This window comes from Tupaia chinensis, unplaced genomic scaffold (assembly GCF_000334495.1).
Source record: "Tupaia chinensis unplaced genomic scaffold, TupChi_1.0 Scaffold142716_1, whole genome shotgun sequence".
In the NCBI taxonomy this organism is placed as follows: Eukaryota; Metazoa; Chordata; class Mammalia; order Scandentia; family Tupaiidae; genus Tupaia; species Tupaia belangeri.
Window position 1 is genome coordinate 7,919,988 of NW_006202562.1, and position 13,895 is coordinate 7,933,882.

The window sequence follows — 13,895 nt, forward strand, 5'->3', positions numbered from 1 at the left end:
TGCAGTCGGGAAAAGCTCAAGACTGCCACGTTAGTGGCTAGGAGACATATGTATTTATTGAGGGATGTTTATGGAAGTAGGAGGGGTGAGGGAGAAGTGAAAGATTTTACTCTAAAAAATGAGGTATTCAAAGTATGGAAACAATAATCATAAAACATGCTCTGTTTGATTAGGTGTAATCAGTCACAGTTCTCAGGGTGAGGGGGAGTCCATTTGTCTGGTGCATTCACTTCTTAGATCTTGATTACTGGGAAAGGTCTTTTGGATGAGGAGGCTTTCAGGAAGCTTGATAACTTCAGTCCCAGGCCAGCTTGATAAATCCGGCCTCAGGCCAGCTTGATAACTTCAGCCCCAGGTCAGGGTGGCAGCGGATTGCCAGTTACAAAGGCCTAGATAGAAATCTTGCCTTGTTAAGTAAAGACATGGTTAATATATACTAAAGTGGAATTTCTATATTACAGCTAAGGGGGTGAGCCTATTGCCCATATAGGAAAGGAATGTGGTCTTGTAAGCAACTTAATGACTGACCTAAAGGTTATTGTGTACTTGGGACCCTCTACATGCTGTTCTATACAATGGCTGTCACGCAGGAGAGTGGCAGTTTTCCCTTGTCCTGAGATCAAAGGTGACTCATGGTCTTTGTTTGGGGTATCAGTACCTCACAGTTGAGCCCCTGAGCCTCTCCCAGCTACTGAGGTCATTTCACCAATTTAGTAGCTTTCCATTAACCCAAACCTTTCTAATGCTATCTATGTAATCCCCAGTAGGAGAAGTGAATGCAGCATTCTTTATCGATAGTTTCCAGGTAATTGGGGTGAGTCTCACGGAAATAATTCCTGTATGTCGCTGCCTTAGGGTTCCGCATTCTTTCAGGATTATTAGTTGGTGTTATTGTAAAAGTTACAGTAAGGCTGAGGGTGTTATTTTACCCTTCCAGAGTACCGGGGTACTGTAATGATAGTAAAGCCCATGGCAGAGAGATTGAAAGCACAAACCAGTACAACAAACACAGTTGAAACCTTGAGCTCGCAGCTGTGGTCTTGCCTGCAGGCCTTCTCAGCCAAGCCTTGCTTAGACATGAGAGGCAGCTCTCCATGTTCTGCCTGTGTTGGCTGCATGGCTTCCACTGAGATAACTTTTCAAATATTTGTTGTAATTTTGTTTGTGATTCTATAACAGAGACAGTATGGTTTTAAATATTTTTGAGAAATTATTTACATATCAACTACTTAAACTGCAGAAAAGCAAACACCCCTCACCACCTACTGAGCTGTGTTGGCAGCCGAGCAGAAGGGAACCGCTGACCCAAGCGCTGACGAAGGTACTCACAAGTGGACTGACGGCTGGCTGGCCGTCCAGACCCATGGGCAGATCAGAGGACTGAGCACCAGGAACCACACTCCACAGCAATGTTGGTGGAAGTGGAGACCTCCGAGGGGGTAGATGAGTCAGAGAAAAAGAACTCTGGGAGTAGAGAAAAAAAAAACCACACCAGAATGGCTGACCTCTCTGAGCTCCTGAAGGAAGGGACCAAGGAAGCACATGGCCAGGCAGAGAATACGCAGGTTGTCAAGGACTTCTTGAAAGGCAACATTAAGAAGGAGCTATTTAAGCTGGCCACCACTGCCCTTGACCTCACCTACTCAGCCCTGGAGGAGGAAATGGACCGCAACAAGGACCACTCAGCCTTTGCCCCCTTGTATTCCCCATGGAGCTGCACTGAAAGGAGGCACTGACCGAGGACATGGAGTACTTCTCTGGTGAAAATTGGGAGGAGCAGGTGCAGTGCTGTGAGGCTGCCCAAAAATATGTGGAGCGGATCCACTACATGGGGCAGCATGACCTAGAGCTGCTAGTGGCCCATGCCCACACCTGATACATGAGGGACCTTTTGGGGGACCAAGTGTTGAAGAGTGTGGCCCAGGGAGCACTGAAGCTGCCCAGCATGGCCGAGGGGATGCAATTGTACCTGTTTGAGAGTATGGGCAATGCCCAGCAGTTTAAACAGTTCTACCGGGGCAGGATGAATGCCCTGGACCTGAACCTGTAGACTGAAGAGAGGATTGTGGAGGAGGCCAACAAAGCCTTTGAATACAACATTCAATGAACTGAACCAGGCTGGCTCCACATTGACTAGAGAGACCCTGGAGGATGGGCTCCTTGTGCATGATGGGAAAGGAGACATGTGCAAATGCCCCTTCCACGCTGCTGAACTAGACAAAGGTGCCCTGGAGGGCAGCAGCTGCCCCTTCCAAACAGCCACTGCAGTGCTGAGGAAGCCCAGCCTTCAGGTCATTCTGGTCGTCGGCATGGCACTGGCTGCTGAACTCTTAGCCTGGTACTACGTGGAAGGACCCATCACACCATGCTGCTGCCCTACCCCATCTCCACCCCTGACTAAACTAAAGTCACCGCCTCAGGTGACTGGACTTAAGAAAACAACAAATAAAGTCAGGCATGAGAAAAAAAAAAAAAAGCACACCTAGCACACAATTCACACATGAACCGTCCCAGCTCAGTTCTGCCTACTGAGTTTCTGTTGTTTACCACTTGCTAGCAAAGATCAGCTTATTTTTCTTCCTTCAAAGTCTTCCTCAAGGTAATCCTCTGGTTGAGGCTACCCTTTTGCAATCTCTGCTGATTACAATGCTGGACTGGAAAAGTCCAGGTGGTACAAACTCTTTTGTATGGCTTCTCTAATCCTCTCTATCAGGCAGAACTGTTTATGGTGCCAGGCAATATTTTCAAGAGCTTCTATTGGCATTCTTTAGATACACCTTAGTTTCATAGTTTTCTGGTCTTATCTTCAGAAATGACATTCCAGTCAAAGCCCTGCAATAACAAGTGTTTCTAATTTCTGATGCAAGGCAAAGGTATTATTGAACTTACACAAATAACCCTTCTGCCACAAAATAAGAATACTCATAAATATTTTCCAGTTTCAGAGGGGTTAGGAATGGAGAAAAGTTTATGTTTCAAATTAAAACAAACAAAATAAAAGCATTTTAACAAATTGCTGAACCTACCAACAGGTCAATAGAAAACAAAATCCTTAAATCTGGAAAAGAAAGCATAGTAAAAAAAAAATCAATACTGTTTTAGCCAAAAGTCATAGAATTCTATTTCACGAGTTTAGTCTCATGTAATTAATCTCTCTTTTGAATTTGCAGTGTTACTATGGTCAGATGGAGTTTAGAGCAGAGATTAGTTGCCTTGGTCCCAGAACATCACAGGACACACCTCAGATTTCAATGGCTTCTTCCTCAGATTTATTTTATTTATTTATTTATTTATTTATTCTGTAAACTCATTTTGGGGAAGTAGGAGAGGTTTTTGCTATAGGGTCCATGCACTCGCCAGATAGAGAGAGACAGAGAGACAGAAAGCGAGAAATCACCCCCTGGGAGGATGGCCACACCACAATCCCTTCTCCTCCATTCTCCTCTCGGGATCTTGGACACGCACGCAGACGCGCCCAGCATGAGTTTTAAGCCACTGGGTCCCAGACATGAACCGTGGTGGACTACATAAGAGTCCAGCGACATAGCCATTACGCTAACTGCTGGTTCCTCTACCTCAGATTTAAATGGCTTCTGGCTGAGCTTTTCTGAGGTATGGAAGATGGAGGGGAGTTTTCATTTTTAAAATCAGGAGTAGATGTTGTCCAAAGGATTAAAAGTATCATACCTGTTTCTGTTTTCTGTTCCTGTAGTAAGTTATAACAATCAATTTTCAAATGTTAAACCTGACATATATTCATTTGAAGCATTATCTGTTTACGTATCGTTGAATTTGATTTTCCAAAAGGTTTTAAAATATTGTTTTGCATTTTGTATATGAGGGATGTTGGGAGATTTTCTTTTCCTGTGAATGTCTTTAGTTTTAGTATCAGAATAATTTGGGGTTCATAAAGTAAGTCGAGAGTATGCTTTCTTCTCCACATCTTTGAAAGAATTTTTGTAAAATTGGTATTAGTTCTTCATTATATATTTGGGAGAATTTACCAGTGAAATAATTTGAGTTTGGAGGTTTCATAGTAAGACTTTAAACTATATATTTGATTTCTTTAATAGATATTAGTTCAGATTTATCTGTTTCTTTTGGATAGAATTTGGGGTTTTATTTGCTCTTTTAAATCTCTTTTAGTTGCTTTCTTTTTTTCTTTTTTCCCCTCTCTTTCTTTTTTTTTTTTTTTTTTTTTTTTTTTTTTTTGAGATATTTTTTATATAGGGTGTGGGCGATTACCAGAGAGACAGAAAGTGAGAAATCACTCACCCCCCACCCCCACCCTCGCCTAGGATGGATGACCACACTGCAATTCCTTGTCCTCTATCCTCCTCTCAAGATTTTGTGTACTCACACACATACATCTGGTGTGTGTTTTAAGCTGCTCGGTCTGTGATTCAAACCATAGTCAACTCCAAGGAAATCCAGTGATGTAACTGCTACACCATCTGCTGGTCCAATATTTTCTTTAATGTAGAAGATGTAGCATTGATGTCATGAGGCCTGTGGTCTTTTCCAGTAAAGGTACTTAGAACTATGCATCTCCCTCTGGGTACTACTGTACCCGCAACCTCTGAATTTTGATATATTGTGTATATGGGGGGGGTCTTCAAAAAGTGCATGGAATATGTACATTATGGAAAAAACTATGTATGGATTTCAAATGTCTTTTGCACCAGAATAAGCTCATACATTAATTCCATTATTCCTTTTTTTTGTGGGGGGAGGGGGGAGAAGTTTTTGCTATAGGGTGCGTGCATTTGCTAAAAAGACAGAGAGACAGATACAGAAAGTGAGAAATCACCCCCCAGGGGGGATGGCCACACTGCAATCCCTTCTCCTCCATTCTCTCAGGAGCTTGGGCATGCACACACACACGTGCCCGGTGTGAGTTTAAGCTGTTGGATCCGGGACTCGAACTGCAGTCGACTACATGGAGTCCAGCGACATAGCCATTACACCAACTGCTGGTCCTGATTCCATTCTTTCTTTGAAGACAACTTTTTCTAAAGGCTTTTGCCATAAGGCCCATGCACTTGCCAGAGAAAGACAGTGAGAAACAGTGAGAGAGAAAGTGAGAAATTACTTCTCAACCCCCAAGGGGCATGGTCACATTGCAACCCCTTCTCCTCCATTCTCTTCCTGGGATTTTGGGCATGCATGCATATGCACCTGGTGGTTTTTCAGGCCACCAAATCTGGGACTCAAACTGTGGTTGACCATGTAGGAGTACAACGTCTTAGCCACCACACCATCTTCTGGCCCCTGAAGACAACTTTTGAAGTGCCCTAGCTTAGTATATGTTTCTATTGGGAATGTTATGTACCATGTGTATTATTCATTTATTTATTCATTTATTTTACCAGGTGTATTATTATTAATTTTTTTAGTTGTACTATTGGGTATGTGAGCTCACTGGAGAGAGAGAAAGAGAAAGGGAGGGAGAGAGAGAGAGAGAAAGTGAGAAATCACTCCCAGAGCGATAGCCACACCACAACCCTTTCTCCTCTATTGTCCAGCATGATTTTCAAGCTGCCAGGTCCAGGACTTGAATCATAAATTTGGCTATGTGGGATCCAGTGCCATAAGCACCATGCCACCTGCTGGTGCATATTCCTTTACTTTTAATCTTTTTTCTTCTCAGTTCAAAGTTGGCTTGTTTTAAGCAATGTAGGTATTACTTTTCTAAAAAATATGATCGCTGCATTCTAATTGGGTACTTAAAGAATATGTGTAGTATAAAACTATTGCTGCATTACAAAGTAGAAGTTTTTCTACTTTGGCTGTTATGGGTGTGTATTTCTCAGCACTGCGTGAGTCCTAAGGATTGTCTCCTTTGATCTCCTTTGGTGTTTATTTTCTGGCCTTAAATGGTTTCTTCCATCACATGCACTGATTAGTGATACCCATTTGAAAACTTAAAAGTAACCCTCTTTGGGGCCAGCAAGTGGTGTAGTGGTTAAGGCACTGAGCTTTCACATGGTTGACCGTGGTTTGAGTCCTAGACCCAGTGGCCTAAAACTCACACTGGGTGTGAATGTATGCATGCCCAAAATTCTGAGTGGAGAATGGAAGATAAGGGATTGCAGCATGGCAATCCCCTTTGGAGGGGCCGATTTCTTGCTTTCTGTCTTTCTGTCTCTACAGCAAGTGCATGTACCATATAGCAAAAATCTGTATTAAAAAAAAAAAAGAGTAACCTTCTGCAAATTTCTGAAGCAACTTTTCTGGTATTTTCCCCTAAAAACTCTAGTTGTCTTGCTTGACTCCCAGCTTAGACTCCCAACTCTATGCCTTCAATTCAGGTAAGAGTAATGAGATAGGTGACTCCATGGACTGTTGAGCAATACTTCACATAATTTGGGGATAGTAAAGAAGATACTGTTGATCCTCTGGTGGGTGGGCCCAGGTAGGAGACATGGAGAAACCCTGGCAGTGAGGATCCAGTAAAGAAGGACTGAATAGGAAAAAAAAGAACTCAACTCTAATGGCTGGTAATTGTTGGGAGGCCATGGTGGAGACTGGTGCAGGCAGCCAGGCAGTCCAGTCCACAGTATCCAAGCATTGTAATTGCTAAAGAGATATTTACACCAAAAGCCACAGAAACAGGGGTCCAGCCTGCCTGGAAAGTCTGGCAGCAGCTGCCTATTCACCAGACAGCCTAATTCCAGGAGTCCTTTCATTCTGGCAAAGAGGCAAACCCAGTAAAATGAGTCAAGAGTAAATTATGGGATCCAGCTGCCCAAGAAATGAGGCCAGATGTTGTTAGGTCAGGGCCACTGGACTCTAAATAGTCGACACAGGACTCGACTCATGGTGACCCTCTGGTGTGCTAGGGGTCAAGAACACTTGTCACTCAGATGGGGTCAGTGGTTTAATAGGACCAGTTTAGTGACCAGGCAAGAGTTAGAAAAGTGCAATGAAAACATTATTGGAATTTCCAGGGCTCTCTGTACACACCCAATCTGGAGTAATAGAACAAGCCAGAACCTGCTAAGAAGTGGGATCAAGACTGCTTATAGCTTTCTGCCATGGTCTGGAAGTGAGATGGGCCCTGCCTGTAGCTAAAGACACCAGCAGTTCCAGCTGCAAGGCCACTTGGCAATAAAATGACCTAGAGAAGCAACTGTCTTAAACTTGTCCCATGGCCATTGAGGGTGGTCTGCTTGTATTCTGTTTGCTTTTTAAAACTGAACACTTTTGTAATTCCCGCAGTCTCCTTAATGTGAATCCATCTGAACATGGCCAATCAGGAACCTGTTTTGTTGTAGGTGTGCCCACTGCCTTGCCTCCCGCCCGTCAGACCCCTTTGCTCGCTTCTGTCAAGAATGCGGCTCTCCTGTACCACCCATATTTGGCTGTCGTCTCCCACCCCCAGAAGGAGCTCAGGTGAGCAGTGGAATTGTTTTTTTTTTAATTTTTATTTATTTTTTTACATTACATTTTAATCACATATATCTGTACAGTGTATAACATTTCTTTTTCCAGCACAATTACCATGCGTATCAGTCAAGACAAAGACGTTACTATACACATCATCAGCAAATAGCTTTACATGGTCTCAATTAAACATACTTTCTTTTGTTTTTCTTCCCCTGTTCTCCCTCCCTCCCTCCATTACTCAACCCTGTATTACCCCAACTTTACTATCTCTAGTATCTACCATTACTATCCCTGCTACTATACCTTCCAAACTTTCAGTGTCTGCCATAGAGCACAGATAATTGGTATGTATTTAGTAGAGACATAAAAAATCTGTCTTTCGTATCTGACTTGCTTCACTTAGCATTAAGTCTCCCATATTGGTACACTTTGTATCAAATGTCAGGATTTCATTATTTTTTATAGCTGAGTAGTATTCCATAGAGTACATATGCCACATTTTTTCAATCTAATCATCTATTTTTGGACATTTGGGTTGATTCCATGTCCTTGCAATTGCAAATTATACTGCAATAGACATGGATGTGCAAGTGTTTTTCCAACTGAGAGATTTTCTATCCTTTGGGTAAATACCTATTAGTGGAGTTACTGGGTTGTTTGGTAGTTCTATTTGCAGGTTTCTAAGGAATCAGTATATTGTTTTCCAAAGTGGTTGTACTAATTTACATTCTCACCACCAGTGTAGGATAGTTCCCTTTTCACTACAGCATCACCAGCACTTGTCATTATTTATTTTCTTAATTTTAACCATTCTGACTGGGTTAAGTGGTATCTCATTGTGGTTTTAATTTGCATTTCCCTTAGGATAAGAGATGTCAAGCATTTTTTCATAAACTTTGGGGCCAATTTGTATGTCTTCTTCAGAGAATTATCTGTTCAGCTCATTTTCCCATCTTCTAATTGGATTGATTTTTTTAAACGAACCGTTGTTTATTTATTTTTTAACTTGACCAGAGAGGGACAGAGTAAGAGAAAGAGAGAGAGAGAAAGTGAGAAAGCAAGCACCACGTCCAGGACTTGAACCATGGTGGGCCATGTGGGAGTCCAGTGCCCTTAACCACCAGGTACCTATCGGTCACTGGATTGATAATTTTTTTTTTTTTTGCTTGAGTCCCCTATATATGCTGGTTATCAGTCCCTTATCTGAGGTATAACTTACAGATATATTCTCCCACTCTGAGGGTTTTCTTCTCACTCTTCTTATTGTTTCTATGGCCACGCAGAAGTGTCTCAGCCTAATATACTCCCATTTGTCTATTTTCAGGACTATTGCCTGTGCTTTGGAGGTGTTCTTTAAGAAGTCTTTACCTACTCCAGAGTCTCCAAGAGTTTTTCCTGTGTTTTCCTCTAGTTTGAGGTTTATAGTTTGAGGTTTTATGTTTAGATCTTCAATCCATTTGAGTTAATCCTCTCTGCCAGACAGAATTATTTATGGTACCAGGCCATCTTTCTAAGAGCTTCTGTTGGCTTATTTGAGATCCACCTTAGTTCCACAGTTTTCTGATTAATCTTCAGATATGACATTCCGGTCAAAGCCCTATCCAAAAATGAGTATTTCCACTTTCTCATTCAATGCAGCAAGCATTATTGAACTTATGCAAATAACCCTTCTGCCACAAAATAAGAATACTTTCAAATATTTTCTAATTACAGAGGGGTCAGGAAGGAAGAAAAGTTTATGTTTCTATTTAAAGAAACAAACAAGAAAAATATTTTAACAAATTGCTTAATCTATCAACAACTCAAAAGAAAGTAAAATGCTTAAATTGGGAAAACAAAGCAGAGTAAAAAAAAAAAATCAGTAATGTTTCACTCAAAAGTCATAAAATTCTATTTCACCAGTTCAGTCTTATGCCCAAATTCTCTTCTGTTGAAAATGCAGTGTTACTGTGGTCCAGTCTTTCTGTTTAAATCCTAGAAGTTAACATTCAGTGTTAATATTGATATATCTTGTCTCTGGCATTAATTTGGTCATTTTCTTGGTTGTCTTTTGTTCTCTTATTTCTGTAAGTGTCTTTAGTTTTCCTGGTAGAGCACTCCTTTCAGAACTTCTTGAAGTGGGTTTGCTATTGGCAAATTTTTTCAGATCTTGTTTATCTGAGAATGTTTTTATCCTTTCTTTCCATATGAAAGATAATCTTGCTGGGTATAGTATCTTGTTTGAAACTGTTTTTCACTTAACACTTTGAATATATTTTCCCATTCTTTCCTTGCTCACATTGTTTCTGATTGGATGTCTGAGGTTAGCCTGATTGGATAACCTTTATAAGTAACCTGACATTTCTCTCTTGCCAATTTTAGTATCTTGTCTTTGTCTGTAGATTTGGCCAGTCTGGCTATGATGTGCCTTGGAGGAGAACTTCTTGGGTTGATTTTATTATTAGGAGTCCTCTGTATTTCTTGGGTCTGGATATTTGAATGCCTCTCTAGATTTGGAAAGTTTTTTTCCAAGATTTCATGGAATAGATTATCAATGTCCTTATTAGTTTCCTCACCTTCTGGTTTACCAATTATCCGGATGTTTGGGCACTTAATGCTGTCTAGTATTTCTTGTATGGTATTCGCATTTTTTGGGTTATTTTCTGTTTTGTTGTTGTTGTTGTTTTTCCTAGATCAGAGGTTTTGCCTTCAACATCCAAGATTCATTTTTCTACATGGACTAATCTGCTTTTAATACTTTCAAGGGAGGTTTTGACTTCCTGAATGGTAGCCTTCATCTCTAATAGTTCCATTTGATTCTTTTTTATGGTGTGTATTTCCTCTTTCAAGTCATGGAAGAACTTCAACTCCTCCTGGAACTTGTTGTCTCTTTTCTCCTGCATCTTCTGGAGTTTATTCTCTCTCAGTTCTTGTATTTCATTTAATTTTATCATTATGAACATTCTGAATTCTCTATCAGACATTTCCAAGAGTTCTACTGTACCTACTGTACCATCTGTGGATGATAAGGGATTGTTCTTTTTCCTTCGGGGAGCGATAGTTTCTTGGTTTCTCATGTTTCCTGTGCCTCTGCAGTGGTTTCTGGTCATTCTGTGACAAAAATCTCTCCTCCAAGTGCTTAGCAATGTGATATCCACAGAAAGAGATTAGTAGTTTAGCTTTATAAAAAGAAATTTCTTCCATAAAGCAGGAGGTTCAATAAGCATTGAGGATTTCAATGATGCTAAAAGTATTCAAATGCTTGGCTACTGTGCACAAAGGCCTATCTAGACATTCAGTGTGTGGAGAGTGAAGCTTAGAGTGGGAAAATAAGGTTAAAAAAATAAAATAAATAAAAACTAGAAAAATACTACTAAAAGAGGAAAAATAATTTTTTTACACATAAAAAATGTAAACCACACAGCCTGCTAGCACGCTGTGCTTACAGGCCAGGACACACCTCAGCTTTAAAATGGCTTCTGAAATTAGCAAGTGAAAAGAAAAGGCCCAAGGGAAGAAGGGGTTGAAAATTAAAAAAAAAAAAAAAAAAAATTAAAGAGAGAGAGAGTTCTTGAGACAGAGAGACATGGCTAGAGACAGCGAGAGGACAAAGGTTGCCCTACCTGGTTTGAATATTTTGGGAGTCTAGAAGATGGAGTTTAGAGCATAGCTTCCCTGAACAGGCCAGGACACACCTCAGCTTTAAAATGGCTTCTCGTCTGAATATTTCAGGAGTCTAGAAGATGGAGTTTAGAGCATAGCTTCCCCTCTCCTATGTATATATGTTTTTTTCTTTTTTTCCTTTTTTATATCTTTTCTATAAGAACTATGTTTTTCCTCTTTACAGGAATGAAATAATAATAATAAAGGTAATTATTTTAAAAGTTGTTTTTCAGAAGTAATTTAAACCTTACGGTCTAAGATCAACTCACACCTTCAGTTTTCCATCCCCAGGCAAACTTTACCTTTTCATTTGAACAGATGGGCTTATGTGTAGAATGCAGAAACCTGGTACCGATGAATACACCCATCTGTGTAGTGTGCGAGGCCCCTCTTGCTCCACAGCTGCAGCCGCAAGCCAGCCTCCACTTGAAGGTAATGAAAATTATGAATGATATATATAGACAGTGATGTTCGAACGGCTCTGTTTGTCTCTCTTCACCTGGTAGAATGGGCTAACAATGGGTAAACTAATATCTGTGAATAAAATCCAATATAGATTTGGAGGACTAATTATACTACAGCTAACTTAGATTTTTATTTTTTAAGTCTGAAAATTTTTTTTATCTTTCCTTCATTTTGGAAAACTAGTTTAACAAGATAGATAACTGTTTAGTTTATATATTAAACTTCGACATAACAGTTAATATAATTTTGTCCTTAAAGTGGCTTTATGCTTTTAGTTGTTTTGTTTGATTATGAGCCCCTAAAATGTAGAGAAAGAATGATTAGAACTAGTCACATGGATGAAAAAATGTGTTACCACATATATTCAAAAATGTTGTTAGGGGCCAGCAGATGGTGTGGTTGTTAAGGCACTGGATAACATGGCTGACTCTGAGGTTTTAGTCCTGGACCCAGTGGCTTGAAAAACATGCCCGGCATTTGTGTGTGTGCCCAAAATCCCAAAAGGAGAGTGGAGAAGGGATTGCTGCATAGTCATCACCCCTCCGGGGAGAATTTCTCACTTTCTCTTTTGCTCTCTCTGTCTTTATTCCTCTCCAGCAAGTGCATGCACCCTATGACAAAATCTTAAACAAACAAACAAAAACTTTGCTAGACAATGGTATTATACTGTGAAAAAAAATCTTTGGTTGAACCATTGAACTGTATTTGTTCTCCATTTTTCAATGTATACTCCTAGTTATCTCTTATTAAATCCCAAGTTAAGATGACTAGAGGATGAAATAGTTTAATAAAGGGAATTTGGAGGATAAAGAAGCAAGAATTTTTAGCTGTAGGGCAAATACATGGATTTAATATTCAGTTAGAATCATAACATTCCTTAAAATGGCTTGTGGATTCTTTGTGGGCAAAACATATGAGACAAAAGATCAATTGACTTTTCTTTCACCTCCAAGTTTCCTTCACTGTGGAAGGATGAAAGAGCAAAAGTGTTCCAGATTATGCAAGCCTTAGAAATGAGATGAAGAATTAAATAGGCCAGTCAGGTAGATGAAAATTTACTACTCTTTTTGCTAGATGACTTTTTCAGTCTTTTTGTTTTTTTGGAGAGGACTTGTGTGCTCACCAGAGAGAGAGAGAGAGAGAGAGAGAGAGAGAGAAAGAAAGCATCCCCACAGTGGGGTTTGGTCACTCTGCTCCATCCTGTTGGTGTTTTAGACACACACACACACACACACACATACACACACACACACACACACACTTACATCACTGGAATGTTTTTCAAACCACTGGGCTGGGGAATTCAATCTTCAGTCAGCCATGTGAGATCCAGCTCTCTTAATCACTAGACTCTGGGACTGGCCCAACTGTTTTCAATCTTAAGACTCTTTAAAAACTACCACAGGAAGCTACCATACTGTTCTAGAAGTTTGTCACTAGACTTTCTTTTTTTACCCCAGTTATTTAATTTAATTTATTGTTATTTTTAAGTTTGATGAGAGAGAGAGAGAGAGTGAGAAAGCAAGCCACTAGGTCCGGGACTTAAACTGCAATCAGCCATGTAGGAGTTTAGCTCCTTAACTACTATACCACCTGGTAGCCCCTACCAGATTTCTTATACAGGAGAGAGAGAGAAATAAACTATTTTCTCATTTCAGCCACTGTTATTTGGAGATGTTCCGTCAGTCACAGTAGAGCCTATTCTTTTAATACATTTACCCAGGATGTTTGAAGATAATACCTTTCCTCAGACTATTCAAAATAATACTGAATGGAGTTAACCAGACTTCAAAAGGCTGTGACCTCATAGAGCTACCTAGTGGTATTGGAAATAAAACCTTTTGGATTGGGATTTCTTTTTCTTGATCATTCTCTTTTCCTCTACCATCTTTTTAAATTTTTATTTTCTTTAATTTAAATTTATTTATTTACATTCATTCACTGTATATCATTACAACATACAAAATGATATTTTCCACCCAGAGTACACTGTATATTGGCTCAATCAGACACATCAACATACATGGTACCATCAATAAATAATTTTCCATTTCTTGTTTCCTATATGTTTTGTTTTTTTTCCCCTCATCCTTGATTTCCTATTTCTTATCCTCTGCCATCTCCCACTCTCCTCCCACACTGTGTCTGGCATCTATGTTTGCTTTCTATACTGTTTTCCCCCCATATTTTATTGAGTCACTAAAGATCTTAATCTAAATATTTTCATAGCAAGCACAGCTGATACATACATTTCTATGAACACAAGTCCAACTTTAGGCATAAGCCTCTATGAGTATAATGAACATCCTATAAAGTAGCACCTAGCTGGGGCTATATATCATACTGTAGTCATCAAATAGGTACTTTTTTTTTTCCCGAAACTTATTTTTCAACTTAAT

At 39.9% G+C, this 13,895-nt stretch overlaps 1 protein-coding gene and 1 pseudogene across 1 annotated transcript in view; both read left to right on the plus strand.

Annotated features, from left to right (window-relative positions):
- The window catches only part of DZANK1 (double zinc ribbon and ankyrin repeat domains 1), a 191,113-nt gene that overhangs the window by 40,099 nt on the left and 137,119 nt on the right, over nucleotides 1-13,895 (plus strand). Inside the window, exons 8-9 of the mRNA XM_006163646.3 lie at nucleotides 7,278-7,395; nucleotides 11,350-11,463. Of these exons, the coding sequence (XP_006163708.1) occupies nucleotides 7,278-7,395; nucleotides 11,350-11,463 (232 nt within the window). The remainder of the gene's footprint in view (nucleotides 1-7,277; nucleotides 7,396-11,349; nucleotides 11,464-13,895) is intronic.
- LOC102472825 (heme oxygenase 2 pseudogene) lies at nucleotides 1,383-6,349 on the plus strand (annotated as a pseudogene).